The sequence below is a fragment of the Aulonocara sp. 'chitande type north' Nkhata Bay genome, linkage group LG5, assembly GCF_057382095.1.
Source record: "Aulonocara sp. 'chitande type north' Nkhata Bay isolate Kocher_YH1m ecotype deep benthic linkage group LG5, A_spYH_male_GT1.1, whole genome shotgun sequence".
NCBI lineage: Eukaryota > Metazoa > Chordata > Actinopteri > Cichliformes > Cichlidae > Aulonocara > Aulonocara sp. 'chitande type north' Nkhata Bay.
The window spans coordinates 20,785,575-20,802,869 of record NC_141348.1 but is presented as its reverse complement, the minus strand read 5'-3'; the positions used below and the strand labels follow the sequence as shown (position 1 = coordinate 20,802,869).

At 41.8% G+C, this 17,295-nt stretch overlaps 2 protein-coding genes across 6 annotated transcripts in view; one reads left to right on the top strand and one right to left on the bottom strand.

Annotated features, from left to right (window-relative positions):
* Positions 1-11,219, top strand: part of ppfia4 (PTPRF interacting protein alpha 4) — a 68,496-nt gene extending 57,277 nt beyond the window's left edge. For 3 of the 4 annotated variants that reach the window (XM_086291972.1, XM_086291973.1, XM_086291975.1), the window contains 17 exons: positions 394-590; positions 2,134-2,362; positions 2,466-2,501; positions 2,604-2,725; positions 2,934-3,046; positions 3,340-3,421; positions 3,526-3,607; positions 3,810-4,010; positions 4,591-4,653; positions 5,019-5,045; positions 6,393-6,568; positions 6,709-6,806; positions 7,586-7,761; positions 8,243-8,311; positions 8,396-8,582; positions 8,722-8,819; positions 9,681-11,219. In XM_086291972.1, the coding sequence (XP_086148098.1) occupies positions 394-590; positions 2,134-2,362; positions 2,466-2,501; positions 2,604-2,725; positions 2,934-3,046; positions 3,340-3,421; positions 3,526-3,607; positions 3,810-4,010; positions 4,591-4,653; positions 5,019-5,045; positions 6,393-6,568; positions 6,709-6,806; positions 7,586-7,761; positions 8,243-8,311; positions 8,396-8,582; positions 8,722-8,780 (1,917 nt within the window). In that variant the 3' untranslated portion in view covers positions 8,781-8,819; positions 9,681-11,219. The remainder of the gene's footprint in view (positions 1-393; positions 591-2,133; positions 2,363-2,465; positions 2,502-2,603; positions 2,726-2,933; positions 3,047-3,339; positions 3,422-3,525; positions 3,608-3,809; positions 4,011-4,590; positions 4,654-5,018; positions 5,046-6,392; positions 6,569-6,708; positions 6,807-7,585; positions 7,762-8,242; positions 8,312-8,395; positions 8,583-8,721; positions 8,820-9,680) is intronic. The other variant, XM_086291974.1, reaches the window with a different exon arrangement.
* Positions 11,011-13,594, bottom strand: myog (myogenin). 2 transcript variants are annotated; one of them, XM_086291978.1, is made up of 3 exons: positions 12,901-13,468; positions 12,219-12,318; positions 11,011-12,130 (listed from the first exon to the last, which is right to left on the bottom strand). In XM_086291978.1, the coding sequence occupies exons 1-3, from the start codon at positions 13,432-13,434 to the stop codon at positions 12,012-12,014; spliced, it is 753 nt and encodes a 250-aa protein (XP_086148104.1). In that variant the 5' UTR covers positions 13,435-13,468; the 3' UTR covers positions 11,011-12,011. The 2 variants fall into 2 exon arrangements, with proteins under 2 accessions (XP_086148104.1, XP_086148102.1); XM_086291976.1 differs by having other exon boundaries at positions 11,011-12,318; positions 12,901-13,594.
* Between the last annotated feature and the right edge of the window lie 3,701 nt (positions 13,595-17,295).

The following is a 17,295-nucleotide window of genomic DNA, read 5'->3' as shown; positions in this document are numbered from 1 at the left end:
ACTGCTCTTCTAACCACATGCAGCTGCTTACGGGTGCTTAATCCAGGTTCATATCTGCTTTGCTAGTAAGTGTCAGTGCTTGGCTGATGTGTGATGATCCTCATGCCTAACTTCCCATTTTCTACTAACCTCTGTGTCTTCCTGTCTCTCTCACTTGCTGCCATGGACATGCTGTGTGATGTAAGTTTCCTGTTCATCCATTTATTCTCATAGCTGGCCACAAGTGTCACATAGTGATTTTTAAGTGTATTGCATTTAATCAGGACTCATCCATGCAACACGTTCTTTATGTATATTTATATGTGTTTTTTTCAAGGATGTGTTGTATTTGTGTTGTATTCAAAAATAACCATTGTTGGTGTGCGTATGCCAATGTGTATATGCTCTCTTTAGGTGTGTGCGGTGTTTGAACAGGACTACCCATCTCTGCGTGGGAGCGTCAGCCACCTCCTTGGCAGCGACATCGAAGCAGAGTCAGACCTGGATGATGATGTTAGCTCAGCCCTGCTTTCCCCCAGTGGTCAATCAGATGCTCAGACTCTGGCCCTCATGCTGCAGGAGCAGCTTGATGCTATCAATGAAGAGATAAGGTGGCGTTTACAGGCACATTACATTGCAGCTTCAGTCCCCGTGGGGAAGTTGGGATCAGTGCAACACCAAGAAAAAAGATACAGATAGGAAAAGTTCACAATACCAAATACAATACCAAACCAGCTACATGAAAAGGAACATGATGACGACTGTGCAACTAAATAAAGGTGCTGGAAAAAAAAGGCCCGGAGTCAGACAGAATGCACCATGACCGATAGAGACATTTTATTTAGAGTCATCTCAAGGTCCCCATACTGTAACATAAAGACCCTATAATAATACAGATAGAAAACTAATGATCCACTGATCCCCTATGGGCAAGCAGTAGTGGAAACAAAAAAACTTCATTATAACAAAAAGACACCTCCAGGCTCAGGAATAGAGGCCGTCTGCTGTGAACAGTTGTATAGACGAGTAACCAAAGAGAGGAAGGAGGGCACAAAAAGATAACAAAAAAGCATAAAGGACAAAGCACAAACTACGCCAGAGAGAAGGCACAAAGCTACTGGCATATAATAAATGCACTGACAGTGAAAGAAAGGAAAGCAGAGGAGAGGAGGTGCTCAGTGTATCATGGGAGGTCTCCAGAAGGCTGACTCTATAGCAGCATAACTGACTGGTGTTTCAAAGTCATCTAATACACACATAATGGAAAGTTTGATCAAAAAGATGTCTTTTAATCTTAATATTAAAAGCATTGGGGAAGGTTTAGCTCTGAAAAAAAAAAAGGTCTGGACACTGGTTCCATGTAAGAGGATAGCTGAAGGCTCGGCCTCTACTTTTGGAACCTCTATGAACCATAAGTAAGGCTGCTCTATTGTAATAATATGGTACTGTGAGGCTTTTAAGATGCGATGAAACCTGATCATTCAGGACTTTGTGAATTCAACTTCCTGATTAAAAGAGCTTTTAAAGAGTCAACGGATAAATGCAAAAAAGAAAAAAGTGAGAAGTACAGTTGTGAGTAAATCATCAAGGGGAAGGCAGAAACAAAATGCAATTACTGTATACAAAAAATAGACACAGAGGTGATTTCAGGTTGATAGAACCTTTCACTTATTTTTCCTGCTGAAACAGGATGCTATTTTCTTTTTCTTTTTTTTTTAACAGTTTATACTAAACAAGGTCCTCTTTTTGACACCTCACAATATGCTGCAGGAAAGAAATTGCAAAGTAGCTGCTGATTATGCTCCAAAAGAGCCACACTCCCTCAAAGCAATAAAATCGTAGTTACACTAATGGTGTTTTATATCCATTATTTTGGGATTATTGCTCTTTTTCATCACACTTTAACCAGTTTATTTAATATCATATATTACCGTTTCCTAGATTTACTGAAAACAAGAAACATTTTATCACTGCGTGCAGAACAAGAACTAAAGATGAAAAAAAATTCAAAGTAAATAGGAAAGTAATTATTATGGATTTTAAATTACTTTATCGATCACTGCAAATATATTATCTGTAACGTACGAGTTAGTTAAGAGACAGCAGGCCAAGTGCTCGACTTTACCGGGTATCTGTGCGTGTGCGTGTGACCAGGATGATTCAGGTAGAGAGGGAGTCTGCAGACCTGCGCTCCGACGAGATTGAGTCTCGCGTGAACAGCGGCAGCATGGACGGACTCAATGTGACGCTACGACCACGGGCCCTGCCCACTTCCGCCACTGCTCAGTCGCTGGCATCATCCTCCTCCCCACCCACCAGCGGCCACTCTACACCCAAACATCACGGGCGCAATACCAGCCACCATCTAGGCATAATGACTCTGGTCAGAAAGCACACACGCGCTAAGCCTGTCATATACACACAGACAGCAGTATGTGGAAGTTAAACAAAAGTGATCTTACCATGTGCTGTTTTGTTTCTTTTAGCCAAGCGACTTGAGAAAACACAGAAGGAAAGTAGCAGTAAGTTTGCAAATGTATCTTATATCCAACAGTCTGGGTTTTTGACTGTTTGTCTCACTGTCTACTTTTCCATCTAAGCTGAGTTACCTTTGTTTTTTTCAGTCCCCAGTGGAAGTGGACAAAGCAACTATCAAGTGTGAGACATCACCTCCTTCTTCCCCCCGCAGTTTACGGCTGGAAACCAATTTTGCCCAGTTCACTGGCAGTTTGGAGGATGGACGAGGGTAAATACACACATTCACACGCTCACACTAACAGTAACACGCAGCGAGTAAATGAAGACAAACTGTGTCACACTGGAGAGGACAAAGGCAAAGGTCTAAGTACCAGATTTAACAAAAACATACTACTATGTCCTCTGTGGGCACCAAATTATTGTTGATGGTAATGTAAATGCCATATTAATACTATTTTGGCTACTCTTTGCTGCAGCAAACAGAAGAAAGGAATCAAATCATCCATTGGGCGATTGTTTGGAAAAAAAGAGAAGGGACGAATGGACCAAACTGTTAGCAGGGAAGGACAGCCTCTACCAGCTTTATCAGGTACATTGCAGACTACAAACCACATAACTGCCCACATTCATCCACACTGTATGAGTGATTGTGCATTTACAGAGAAAGAGACACATATACTTATTTAAACTAATTTAATTACATGTAAATCTTCCATGTCATTTTGTTACACAAGTACCATATAAAATGTTACATGAATGATTAATTATTTGACTGATAAATAAATCTTTGATTTTATATGTTTCAGTTGCATTTTACTCAAAATCTGTGCTTTATGTTTATCAAGTATGAAGAATCAATATTTTGAGGGTGTCATATTTCAGACTTTGAGATGGGGATCGGTGACACTATGACTCTGGGAAAACTGGGCACGCAGGCTGAGAGGGACCGAAGACTGAAGAAAAAGTAATGATCAATTTGTTTTTCAGTTGTTGCTAAAATGATTTAGAAAGCCATCTTTTTTTATTATTTACTTACATGTCTGCCTTTACTTTTAATACCCTCCTTAGGCATGAACTTCTGGAAGATGCAAGAAAAAAAGGCCTGCCATTTGCTCAATGGGATGGGCCTACTGTTGTCTCATGGCTAGAGGTATTCCACTAATCTGCAAACCCTTCCCAGTTTCCATAAAAGTGACCTCTATTTATGCCAGGCTGCCATCTGTAGGAGGGGAATGCAGTATTATCAGTTACCGAGCTGACACGTGGCCCGATCTGCACTAACTTCTTCTATAATTATGACCATTTATGGGGAGAGTGGTAATGACGTTGAATGTCTTGATGACTCTCACCAGCTGTGGGTGGGTATGCCAGCCTGGTATGTGGCAGCTTGTCGTGCCAACGTGAAGAGCGGAGCCATCATGTCAGCTCTGTCAGACACAGAGATCCAGCGGGAGATTGGCATCAGCAACCCTCTGCACCGGCTCAAACTCCGCTTGGCCATCCAGGAGATGGTCTCTCTCACCAGCCCCTCTGCGCCGCTCACTTCCAGAACGGTAAACAAACACACCCACTGCACCTCAGATAACACAACTAAATGTTTCTTACAGGCACGTAATTATGCAAACATAAATACTTAATACATGAGTAAATAAGCTCCTCGAGCAAAGAAAAAAAAATCCAGGAATGTGACATGAACAGTTTTTCAAAAGCTGATCCACTTTTCGTCTTAAGCTTCACTCTGCACTCTCAAGTGATGCCTCCTCACACTTTTTTTGTGCTTCTGTTCAGACTGCATTAGAGGCTTGATTCATGCCTTCAACTAGGCTGACTTGTCCTTTTCAGCTGCCATAAATTGCATGGGTTACCGTGGGGAAACAACACACAACTAGTGCCAGATAAAGCTACAAGCTACCTGCCTGAAATACACTCCCTCCCTTGGCATCACTCAACACAATGTTTGTCTCTGTGTGTGTGTGTCTTTTTGTCTGTGTGTGTGGGTGCGTGGGGGTTGAAATGTGTGAAAATATACATGAGTGCATTCTTGGGTGTGTTTGTGTGCGCCTGCGTGTATGCATGATTTTTTTTTTCATGTCTGTGTGTGTGTGTTTGGGTGTGTTCTCGTCCTCTGAGCAGTCCTCCGGAAATGTGTGGGTGACTCATGAAGAGATGGAGAACCTGGCTTCCTCCACTAAAGCGGTTAGTACCATCTGGGTGCTCCCTTCCCCATTACCCCCACCTGACACCCTCTCACGCTCACGCTGTCCCCACCGTGACACACATATGTCCTCTCCTGGAAGACCCCTTTCAAATGTCGACTAAACCATACACTAATATGCATCAATGCTTCTGCTGGTATTTGTATGTGGATTGGATGCTAACTGATGTAAACTGTGGTCATGTGATCTGCGTCTTCATGCAAAGGTCAATTAATACTACGAGTGCTGATATGTAATTACTGCAAAGATCTTGCGTGCGTATGTTTCTGAATGTTTAGTATGTGTGTGCTTGATTAGCTCCTGTCTCTCTAACTCAAACATTATCTTTACCATGCTGCTACTCAGGAGAATGAGGAAGGCAGCTGGGCACAGGTGAGGCTGCTGATCTGCAAAAATCTGTCTACATACAGAGTGAAAGTGTACAGAGGCTCACACACAGATATTGCCACAATTGTGTGGCTACTCTTGTGAGGACATGCGACAACATAATGCATTCTTTTGCCCCTTCCTTATCACTTTCTCAGTGCTATTGTTATCTGTTATCTGATATTAAACCTAAAAAGGTTATAAACCTCAAACAGGCCTTGGTGTGAAAGGGTGTGAGGACTCTAAGGACTAGCATTCGGGTCTTCACTGTTTGATATGTCCTCACTTTGATGATCAAAAACTCAAAGTGGTCCCCATGTAGATAGCTGGACAGGTACACACTTAAATAAAGTTACAATTCAAGTTACAGTGTGTAAAATAGATAAAACCAATAGATATCAGTAGATAGAAAATTGCACTCACCCTTCCGCTTCAGTTACGGTGGCTGCTATAGGACAAAACACTCTGGCTGCCGATCATCTGTGGACAATCTGTAGCTGTCGATATGCCAGCTGTCCATATCTATTCATTCTGATAGAGGATATAAAACTGGCGCTCTCTCTCTCTGGCCACACGCATAAAACTTGATTAGGAAAAATGGCGATCTCCATCTCCACCACTGTATACAAGATGGAGGGGTAACACAAACCAGCAGTTATTTCTATGTATTTGTTAATGGAGTACCGTAATTCTAAGTTTATGAGGATCCATCAGTTTGTTGGAAGATGTAATTATCAGTGTGTAGATATAAATAAAATAAACACTCAAAAATGAATGACTGTACCTTTAAGTCAACTTTGTTTTCAGATTATATATAAATAGTAATAGCGTATGACATAAATATATAACAATGATATGAAGTGATAATTATTTTCTACCTATTAATAGGTGGGTTATATAGCTTAACCAGCAGCTGTTGTTGAATGTAAACAAAATATTAAGTCTGTTGTTAGCATTCTTGAGTCTGTTAACAGGGGTATAAAAAGCACTGAAAACATTTCTGGCTAAGAAAAACATGAGTGCTACTTATTTGTCTCAGTGTACCACTAAGATATTAGCATAACCCAGATTGCCTCAGGGACAGATAGATAGAGAAAGATAGATTTGTACTATGTAAAAGTGGTACCGTGTAAAGTAAAATACACTAGAAGACAGATTTTTTTTAATATATGTACATAAAATGCAGTGGAAGCGATAATATATACACGTGATATATAGAAGTAATAGATATGTAAAATGGAGCCATAAACATTGTTCAGTCCAAATTATTCCCTGTGAAAAATATCACAGACAGTTTTTCTAGTCTTTCATCTTTCTGTTACACTCATCATTGGATGCTGTTCTCCCTTACAGACTTTGGCATATGGAGACATGAATCATGAGTGGATAGGAAATGAATGGCTGCCCAGCCTTGGTCTGCCTCAGTACCGCTCCTACTTCATGGAGTGTCTGGTGGACGCAAGAATGCTGGACCATCTGACCAAGAAGGACCTAAGGAGCCACCTCAAAATGGTGGACAGCTTCCACAGGTCTGTAGCTGTGGCCATTAGCTTAGCTTCTGTTTGATACGCTTTCTCTTTCATCTGCTAACTGGGTGCATTAGCAATGGAGATGAGGAGGCTAATGGTGTATATGTGCTGCTCTGTGTTTGTGTCGGTCTGTGTATTAGGGCTAGTCTGCAGTATGGGATTATGTGCTTGAAAAGACTCAATTATGACAGGAAAGACCTAGAGCGGCGAAGAGAGGATAGCCAACATGACATGAAAGGTAGAGTTTACACACACCCTGATACACACATAGTGATAAAAAAAAAAACATAACACAGATTCATAAGCAAGCACGCATCGACACATCGAGAGTCTCGTCAGGCCAGAGTACCACCTAGTGGTTTTATCTGATAGCGTCAGGTTGGACTGAGCATTCAAACAGCTGCTCCTTCAACTGTCAAAAAGCCAATCTTATGATCTAAAACCTCACTTGCCAAAAGTGCTCCACACACACAGACACATGCACACACTTAGACCTAGCCAGACCTCTCGCTCTTCTGACCTTGAGTTCAGCACATGAACTTGACTCAGCTGTCGTGTCAGATCAGAATCCTGCCCTGTTTACAAACGCATAAACACACACACACATGCACACACCCCGTCTGTTCCAACTTCGAAAGCTGGCTGACAGCTGTGCTTTAAATGAACAAAGGGAGTGTGCCCGTGAGTTGACACTATGTGGACCTGCACATTATCTCTCTATTGCTTTCTCTGAACTTTTCTACAAATGACATTTATTTTTTAATTCAGGGTGGTCTGTTTAAAAAAATGTTTGGATATATTAATCATTCACAGTAATCATATACAGTATATTAAAAAGTAATAACATTTGTCAGTCTCAACATTTAACATTTTTGTGCAATTTTCTGGTATATATAATAATGTTAATAATACATAAAATTTTACACAGTGTCACTGCTTTTTTGGGACAGATTAATGTTGACAGTCTGTCAGCATTGGTATGTACCATGTATCGGATTTATTCTTCCTTTATTGTAGATGTTTTGGTGTGGACCAATGAGCAGGTGATCCACTGGGTCCAGTCCATTGGTCTAAGGGAGTATAGCGGCAACTTGCTGGAGAGTGGCGTTCATGGAGCGCTCGTCGCTCTGGATGAAACTTTCGACTACAGCAGCCTAGCACTCATCCTGCAGATTCCTATGCAGAACACACAGGTGGATATAAAAGAAAATAGATTGACTCCTTACACTCGACATGGAATGACTGAACTGATTTTTAGGGGAAGAAAAGTTGGATTTTTGTATAACAAAATTGAAAGTATAGTTTTGTCCATTTTACAAGGAATTATGAAAAAAGTACAAAGTCTCTGTGCAGAATATTGACTTAAACCTAAAATAAACCAGTAAGTTGTGTTTAATTTCAAATTGCAATATCTCACACATTTTACCCATTCGATTTTTGTATAGTGAACAGGTATCTTTACCCAGAATTCAACTATTTTCTGGCCAGGTTTCAGTACACATTAGCAATCTGGCCCAGTTGTCTATATTTAAAAGTCATAGGCTCCAGCCTGCCTGCAACGCTGAATTGGATATGCAGAAGAAAAGGGATGTACTGATTGATGGATGTTCAACCAAAAAATGTTTCTTTATTTAGAGGTTGTTTTACTGTATTCAACGGGTTTTTGTTTTTCAGGCGCGACAGGTTCTGGAGAGGGAATTCAACAACCTGTTAGCTTTAGGGACTGACCGCAGACTCGAGGAGGTACCTCTCAAGCTGCTATATAAATCAAATACAGTGTTGTTTGAAGAAGGCAAATTTCCTCACCTTGCTTTTCTGTCTTTGAAGAGTGGAGATGACAAGTCCTTTCGACGCTCTCCATCATGGCGCAAGAGGTTTCGGGCACGTGAAGGAGGGACTGGGCTGGGGATGATGGCAGGCTCCATGGAAACGCTGCCAGCTGGCTTCCGCATGCCGTCCATGTCCATGCCGCCTTCTATGAATTTGGCATCCAAGAAACAGCTTCAACCTGAAGGTATGTTACAATACTAAGCAATACCTAGTTCATTTTCTGTATGTAGCTATGAGCCTCACTGTGGTTGCCTTGACTAACTGCATGTCGTGTCCTCTCTGTCTTGCTGTGCTCAAAATCAATTGCGTGCAATGCTCTCAAGCTCCTCCCCCAGCAACCCCGAGACTTGATCCCTCGGCTGTGCGGACCTATTCATGTTAACTACTCTCTACTTACTAACAGGAGCGTTAATGCTGACAGGTAAGCGAACAGAAGCTGGACAGGATACTGTGGTCACAGCTAGCATTGTAGGACTCTAACTTTCAAGAGGCAATTAACAAAAGGTGTGCAGGCTAAGTCTGAGAGTTTACTACTGCATATACAATAGATCAATCAAAGCAGAAGCTGTATCCAAAATTTTAATCATCATCAATCAATTCAGTTCTTTTTTATATAGAGAGAGAGCTCAATCACAATAAGAGTTGCCTGAAGGCGCTGTATATTCTAAGGTAAAGATGCCTTCTATGAGCAAGCATTTGGCGATAGTGGGAAGGAAAAACTACCTGGGTTTCAGTACACAGCAAGGTGTGTACTGAAACCCAGCAAGGTGAGGTACTAGCATACCTGGGGATGCTAGTGTTAACAGGAAGAACCCTCCTGTAGAACCAGGCTCAGGGAGACAGGACAAAAGAGACACTGTGGAAGAGAGCTAAAGACTGGCAGCATGTTGTCATCACCTACCTGAGCTGGTGGATGGCGTTAACACCCAAGTAGAGAAATACAACGGCTCGAGAAAGTAGGATTTTCTAATTCATACCATAGTTGCAGTTACCAAAAATCTTGGATGAGTTTGAATCTTGGTGACCTTGAACTCAAGGTCAAGGTCAGAAGTCAAGTTTTCTGAAAATCTTTGAACACAATAAATCAAGTAAGATGTCGTCTGGTATTTTGAAATTGATGCCATAGTTGGATCTGCTAGGAGACTGAGGGGTAGCTCTGGCAACCGCCAGTATTTTTAATAACTTACTTTTAATAACTTTGATGAATCAAGAAGCAGGTGCAACTTAATTTTTCTTTTTTTTTTTTTGTTCCACTTTCCTCATCTTCTTTTCTCTCTTCTAGTGCATTCTCATTACCTATATGGACATATGCTTGCGGCCTTTTGAGAGTGATATGCCAAATCTGGAGAGGGAGACCTGGGTACCTCATAGGGAAAGCTTCGTCCCTTTGTTGCCCAGCCTCACCTTCCAACTTTCACCTCTCACCTCTTCTTCGGACACGTGCAATACAGAGGCCAACTCTGACCTTTGAACTCTTGAGAGTTCACATTGGCTGCGCTCGCTGCTGTAATGGAGGCTCATCCTGGTCTCTCCCAGTTTACCCCCGTGCTCCCAGTAGCCTTGTTGTTGTGGTTGTTGTGCTCCTGCTCCCCTGATCTCAGCTGTGGATTTTTTTCCTGGTTGTAATAGTCTCAACATGGCCAAGCCCAAACCAATCTTCCTGCGTCATCATGTCCTTTACAAGAAAACAGCGTCAAAAAGATTAAAGGAGATGGTGAGCAGGTGTTGGTTTGGATTTGAGAATGATGAATACTTGTATAAATGGCAGATCCCACCACACGTTACCCCTCTACCGGTTATGCAAGGTATTACTCATTTATCTCTGTACATAAAATGGATGACTTATGTTTTTTATAGAAATATTATATATAAATATATATATATAAATATATATATATTGGGAATATATATGGAAAACAATATAATATTGCTGTATGAAACCCAATGCCCTGTATTCAATAGTGACTGTTCTCTCTCTCTTTCTCTTTCTTTCTCTTTCTCTCTGTGTCGGACCTTCGTGTGTCTTTTGCTGTATGCTGTGCGTGTGTGAATCGTTGGTGGGAGGGACTCACTAAGGGAGGTGTGTGTTTCCACAAGGACTCTTCACAGGTTCATGGGTCCAATATCAGACTTCTCTCTTTGCCTCTTCTCCCATTCCTTCTTTTTTCCTTCTCTTCCTTCTCTTTTAACACAATGTAGCTGTTGCCTCTCCTTTCTCTGCCTCTCTCGCCTTCTGTATGACACTATGTAGCCTAGAATAGAGAGAATCCTTTAATATGAAGTGTGTGTGAGAGAGAGTGTGTGAGAGTGTATGACTAAATGAGTCTCTGTGCTTGAGACTAGTAGATTTCGTGTGAAAAGGCCAGCCCCAGCCATGCGACCATGACTTTCTCTGTGGATGGTAGTGTGACCACTGTAGCTCTTCTCTGTTGATTCCTTACATTCTCTCAAAATCAAACTGTAAACTGCTGCTCAACATCAGCCAATGAAATCCACATGAAACTGCTCCACGTGACAGACTTGTCTAATGTTGCTCTGATTGAGCAGTCAGTACTCTTGGCTCACCAACTCCTCATCCAATAAGAACACAGCAAATGAACCAGTGAAGTGCTGGATGGGTGTACAATCTTTTTCTTTTTTTTTTTAAGTTTTTCCAAGGTGTCTAAAAGGTGTAACGTGCTATGTGGCAGCTATGAGTACTGTGTCTTTATTCCAGGTGTGAAACAATGCTGACAAATCAAGATTTTATTATTTGGCTATTTAAAAAGAAGTGTAATGTATTTATGACACTATATAGACATAAGTAAAGCTGTTTTTTAAAGATTTGGTATCCTGTGTTCCTTGTTAAGTTATATGTGCCAGCGTATTGTATTATAGGCTAAAAACAACACTGGACAGTGTATTGAAAATGGTCTTTATTGTAAGAATTAAACAGAAAATATCACTTTTCAGAACATCTACAAATACACAACAATCTTAGTTATAAAAGTCCAAAATAAGTTAGCAAAAAAAAAATAAAAATGGCAAATCCACTCTGTAGAAAAAGGGAACGTATTTACAACACTAGCATTCATAATCAGTTTAAATTAAGCAGATCTTGGTCAAAACTGCCATGGTACATATTGGCCCCATGAATAAACTCTTGTTTTTTAAGCATTAAAACTCACACACACAAAAAAATGAATGAAAGATTAGGGAAAGCTTTTGAAGAGGAAATCTTAAATTAAGTAAGGAAAGAAAACTGGATCTGTCATTCCTCTGTGGCTCTATAAATCTGGAGGCAAGCCTAACAGGGATCACGTGTAGTAAATATGTGTTGGGTTCATGCAGCAAAGTCTTTGAATCTCCTGTAGCTTTGACAAACAGGTCTGGAACATCGCATAAGGCAGGGAAAAAAGGGAACAAAGCCTCAATGAGAACAGGAAAAGTCAGTTTGGCTAGCTGGCCCGTGGATCAACAGAGCTGCAATACTTGTCAAATGGAAACATTTTTTAATTTGGCATAAGACAAAATAATTTAATCAGCAGAAGCACAAAATAGACATAATTTAGGATTAAAGGTCACTGCTTTTTGTTTGCTCGCTGTGCACCTACTGGCCGGCTGGTCTAAGGGTCTATTTGGGAATGTCCACAGGAAAGGCCACAGGTCCATCTACTGCAGAGATGCTGTCCACAATGGAGGTCAAGGCCCGCATGTTCCCCTGCTCTGGAGAGTCTGCAACGCTCAGGAGATCTGCAAAAAGACCCAGTTACACACTGAGTACCTGTGAAGGTGCTACCTAGTCTACCTAGTTTAATGGGACTAAGTGAACTGTGCTTACCCTCGCTGCTGTAGCTCTGCGTGCACTGCTCTGGAGTGCTGCTCCACTCCGGGCTGCTGCAGCAGGTGCTGCCTGAACTGGGCTCGCTTGACGACGACACCTGTTGCCATGGCGATGCACACACACAAGTTGCTGTCAGTCACTCTGTTATGATACAGCACACCATACCACCCCACACAGAAAAACAACACACACTAAAGTGCAGTGTACTACCACGAACGCACATATAGTTAATGCATCCCGTGACCCCACTCAGAGGCAAATGTACACGATGAAAAAGACTTTCCATTACTATGACGCCTGTCACAGGAGTTCTTGTCAGTGTCTTTAAAAACACTAATGAGCTACACTGGATCATGTTTTTAAAAACCTTTTAAAACACAACATTTTTGCTCATTGTATGGCTGAATACATACTCACAATAACCTCAAACCTTATCCAGAATGAATAAATCAAAAGGAACATGAACAGATAATCAAATTTACACATTTTTGATTTGACATTTTACCCCAGTCATTTTTTAATGTAGTATTTATCTTTCTCTTTACTGTACCGCTCATTTTTCTCCCATATCTTCTGCCACTTTCCAACTAGTGCTGTTCCCAACTCTGTTTCCCTCTTGGCTGATTTCTCTGTTATTTTGAATTTCTCCCTTCCCTCGTCCTGTCTCTGTCCTACTTACTCTGGGTTGAGTTGGACTGGGCCGGTAGAGCAAACCCTGCTGTCCTGTCTCAGTGTCCTGCTGGTTGAGGGAGGACACCAGGGCTTGGAGCCTTTCAATATACTGGATGGCGCTCCGCAAGATCTCAACCTTGGGCAGCCTCTGGTTGGGGTTCATCAGCGTGCTCCTCTTCAAAGCATCGAAGGCCTCGTTCACCTTCTTTAGGCGTCTCTTCTCCCTCAGTGTGGCTGCTCGCCGGCGGTCCATGGTCACTGTCTTCCTTTTACACAGCTTACAGGCCCAGGGAAGACACTGACCTGGGCAGTGGGGCTCGGAGTGAGGCGACATGCTGGATGGAGAGGCTTTGTCCTCGGTACCTGTCACTCCAACTCCGACACCCCCAGACAGGTTCCCACACAAGCCCATCATGGAGTTCCTGTCCTGGTAGCCAGCTTGGTCATACGCCCCGGGCAGGCGAGAGGGGAAGTAGCTGTCCCCTCCTTCATAGAAGCGCTGGTCAGGGAAAAAATAAGGGTTGGTCTCAAAAAGCTCCATACTGGACAGTTGTGGTCTGGATACAAGGGAACAAAGATCCCAGCTTTCCTAGGAACTAGTCTTCAGTATGCGCTCTTCTGTCCTGTGTCTGGAGTTTGCGTTGGAGTGTACGTGTGTGCACCTATCTTCTTCCCGGCCTGAGTTTGTGATGAGTGGAAGACGTGTGGAGAGCAACTGGTGTGGAGCAACTGTAGACTGGCATTTAAACCCCTCTGCCTTCTGCTGGATCACAGGGTTAAATTTAGCACGAGCCCCCAGAAACCTGACACGACGTTTAGCTGTTGCTGCACATCTACACATCACATCTCTGTTTGGCCCTGCTCTCTAGGGCTTTAAGGCCCAGTTGTACGCGTGCGTGTTTTTCTGTGGGTTTGTGTGCTCATGTATTTCTTAAGAGGCCAGGACATGATCAGGTTGAAATGGGAGAGACTGCCTCAGATCAAAGGTGTCCATCTTAGTGAGTTAATCCCAGACTTGCGTCCCCTTCCGAACATGAAGAGTTCCATCATTAAGTGGGGAGGCAGAAGGGACATTCTGGAAACAGCTGTCACTTCTGCTGGGAGCCAGTGGCACACAGAGACAATACATTGTTTGACTTCAGGTTTTTGATGGGAAGTCAACGAGGCAAGAGACTGTTGCTTACTCTGGACTGCTGTGAAGCACTGTCAGACTCATAATGTGATCAACTTGGTCAATACCAAAAAAAGCTTAGGTGACATTGTTCCTGTGGTTTATGTAACTGCATTCATATCCGCTGACTTTCATCTTGAGATGATTGCACTATGTGATGCAAGTGACCTTCTGAGTTATACTAGCCTCAGAACCAGGCAGGTCTGTGCAGGAACCATCAGCAGAGTGAGCTGCTAGGCTGACACTGGCTCACATTACCCCCAGAATTTAAGGGACAGTAATGAGTCAGCCACACAGAGGGAATGGCCTTGGTTGTCCTGACCTCTTCCAGCAAGTCATAGCATTAGCCTAGCCACTGGGTGTTAATCCTTCCAGGACATGTCTCACCTCGTAGCTCATCAGCTAATTCTGACTAGCTTCCGCTAACATTGCAGCACAGCCAAAACACACACTTCTGTCAGCAGAGAAGTGGCCTGGAGTGACAGGCAAATCATGAGGAGTGTTACATGAGTCTGTACTCTATTTCTTTACAATAAGTTTATCACAGTAATACACTACCTCTCAGGAGATGTTTTGGAAGAGACAAATTGCTAGCAGTTTCCTAATAACCACAGTTCATTAAACTTAGAGGGTTGCAAGGTCTGGTGAATACCACTGCCAATGGTATTCTCCAACCAATGAAAGAGTAAATACACGTTTTTTGAAACAAAAGTAAACAATACTATATCATTGGAAACCATGAGTTCAATATTTAAAATAGAGAAAATAAAGAAGAACTAAGGACTTTATAGTGTCACGATAAGACATGAAAAGCTAGGTTTTATACTTTTCCTGCTTATAAAATCAAAGAACAGCAAAAATTCTGGCACAACTTCACCTACTTCCAAGGTGCATAGAGAGGATGAGAAACTCACAACGCAGGGACTCGAGGAACACTTAAGAGTATGACCCTGATGAAGGCCACAAGCCAAAACGCGTTGGTCATTTAATAAAGTTCTTTACTTTTAAGTGTTGCTGGAGTCCCTGCTTATAAAATTAAAGAAGGCATTATTAATTCCGGTCTTATGTGAAAATTTTGAAGGTTCAACATACCAGGGAGCCTTTCCAGCTAGCTCCCTAAAGCTGCTTTTAATATTTAAACTACAGCATTGTAAAACCTTCTTACATGTTAGCTTGCAAGTTAACACTATTATGGAATTTAGTTCTCTCTCTAGACCTCTACCATCCAGTTTTCTATTGTCCAATGTTGGTGAGCCCTTGCATATTATAAGGTTTGATGAGATGCTCTCCTGCATACCTTGGTTGCAACAAGTAGTTATTTAAGTTTCTGTTGTGTTCCTATCAGCTCAAACCAGTCTGTCTATTCTCCTCTAATGTCTGGTGTCAACAAGGCCTTTTCACCCAGATGAAAATCGACATTAAAAAATACATATTTTTATTGCTCAGATTAATTTTTTATTTCTGACTTTTTTCCACATCAGTGACAATTTCACACAGACCGGATTTCGGATGAGAGAACTCAAGATGTTGCAATTTCCTCATTATAACTGCCCCTTAAAGCCTCTATGTATTTATTTTTATTGTGGATCAGCGTTGCCTAAACAGCAGCTTGTTTAAAAGAATATATTTATAGGCCTGGTTTGTGGCAGATATGTTGATATTTCGTGTAAGAGAAAGCACAGGTGCAACCAATGATTTCCATTTAAGCATTCCAGGGTTGTGCTGGTTCAAAGGGTTAATGACACACAATGGAACAGAGCCTCTTATTTCTTACTGTTTATTCTTTACCTGTGTTTTATATCCTTTTGAAGGTAACAAACACAAAGTTTCAGCTAGACACAATCAAAACAAAAAAATCTTACAAGTCAGTGAATTAACTACAGGAAGATTTCAGTCCTGGGATTAGGTGCCAGGCAGAGGTTTGGCAGGCCCGTCTGGTGGCTTGTGGTATCCTCCTGGGGTTTGGGCTTGGGTTTAAGGCAGAGTGCACAGTCTTAGCTTGGCACGGGGCTGGGTCGGCTGTCAGGTTAGTCTGTGATGGATCGTCACTGATGGTGGAGTGAGTACAAAGAAGCCTGTGTTGGACTCAGGGGTACAGCAAGGAGGGGGTTTGCAGTGTGTCAGAATCACTCATAACCCTCTGTCATCTTAACCCATTGTCAGCAGAACTAGATGTGTGTGTGTGTGTGTGTGTGTGTGTGTGTGTGTGTGTGTGTGTGTGTGTGTGTGTGTGTGTCCCTCAGTATTTGAAGTGAACACTTAAGATACAGAACAGTTTGTTTACCTGTGGTTTGCTAATACTGTACTTTATTTTCCATCTTAAAATAGGCCAAACCAGTGAAAAATAGGCTGGCTCTAATTTAATTATGACTGATTGGCCCCATGTAAGAAATAATGCAAAAAATATACAAATTAATACCTATTGTGACATTTGGATTTATTCTAAGTATCAGAGCTATTGATTAAATTACTAAATAAATATCAATAATATAATATAATATAATAACGTATTTCTTGTCCATAGTGTGTAAGGGTCCCCTTGTGTGCAGCGCGGGGGGGGGGGTAGCCCTGTCACTGGCAACACTGTTCCACTTCTCCTCAGTGACAAGCAACAGCACATTGTGGGACAGCTGAGCTCTGGGGGAGGAGGGAGGGATCAGTCCTCCTCACCCCAGGTTAGCCTCAAGTTTTCCAGTGACCTGGAGAGCTGTCATCTGAGTGCAGTCGGGAAATCTCAGATATGTAAGAGGAGAATAACATAACAACAGCAAGGAACTGTTTATTAGAGGTGGCTAAACCAGGTCTTCCATCCAGTGATACATTACGATATAGGACGCAAAACAGGATACACAAGTTGTTTAAACAAATAAAATACATGCTTTTGTTTCTACTTTATTTGGATGTTAAACTCATAAAACTCATAATAATTCCCATGAGTTTATTTGTATTCTAACAGCTTTATGTGCTTTAGTGTCCAGCATGAGCACTAACCTATTAATTTGACTGGTAGATACTGAGAATCGGAAGGAAGCAGAATCACTCAATTTTGACTTTTGCTTGAAATTTTGTGAACACTTTAGAAACGACCTTTTTTGGCTTCTTTGTTACCTGCCAGGCTATGACCCCTCTTGCTACTGGAGAGATCTTTTTTTTTTTGATCAAGCACTCCTGGGCAGTGTAACAATGATCTTCAATTTTTCTCAATTTACGCTATCTGTCTGACTTTCTATT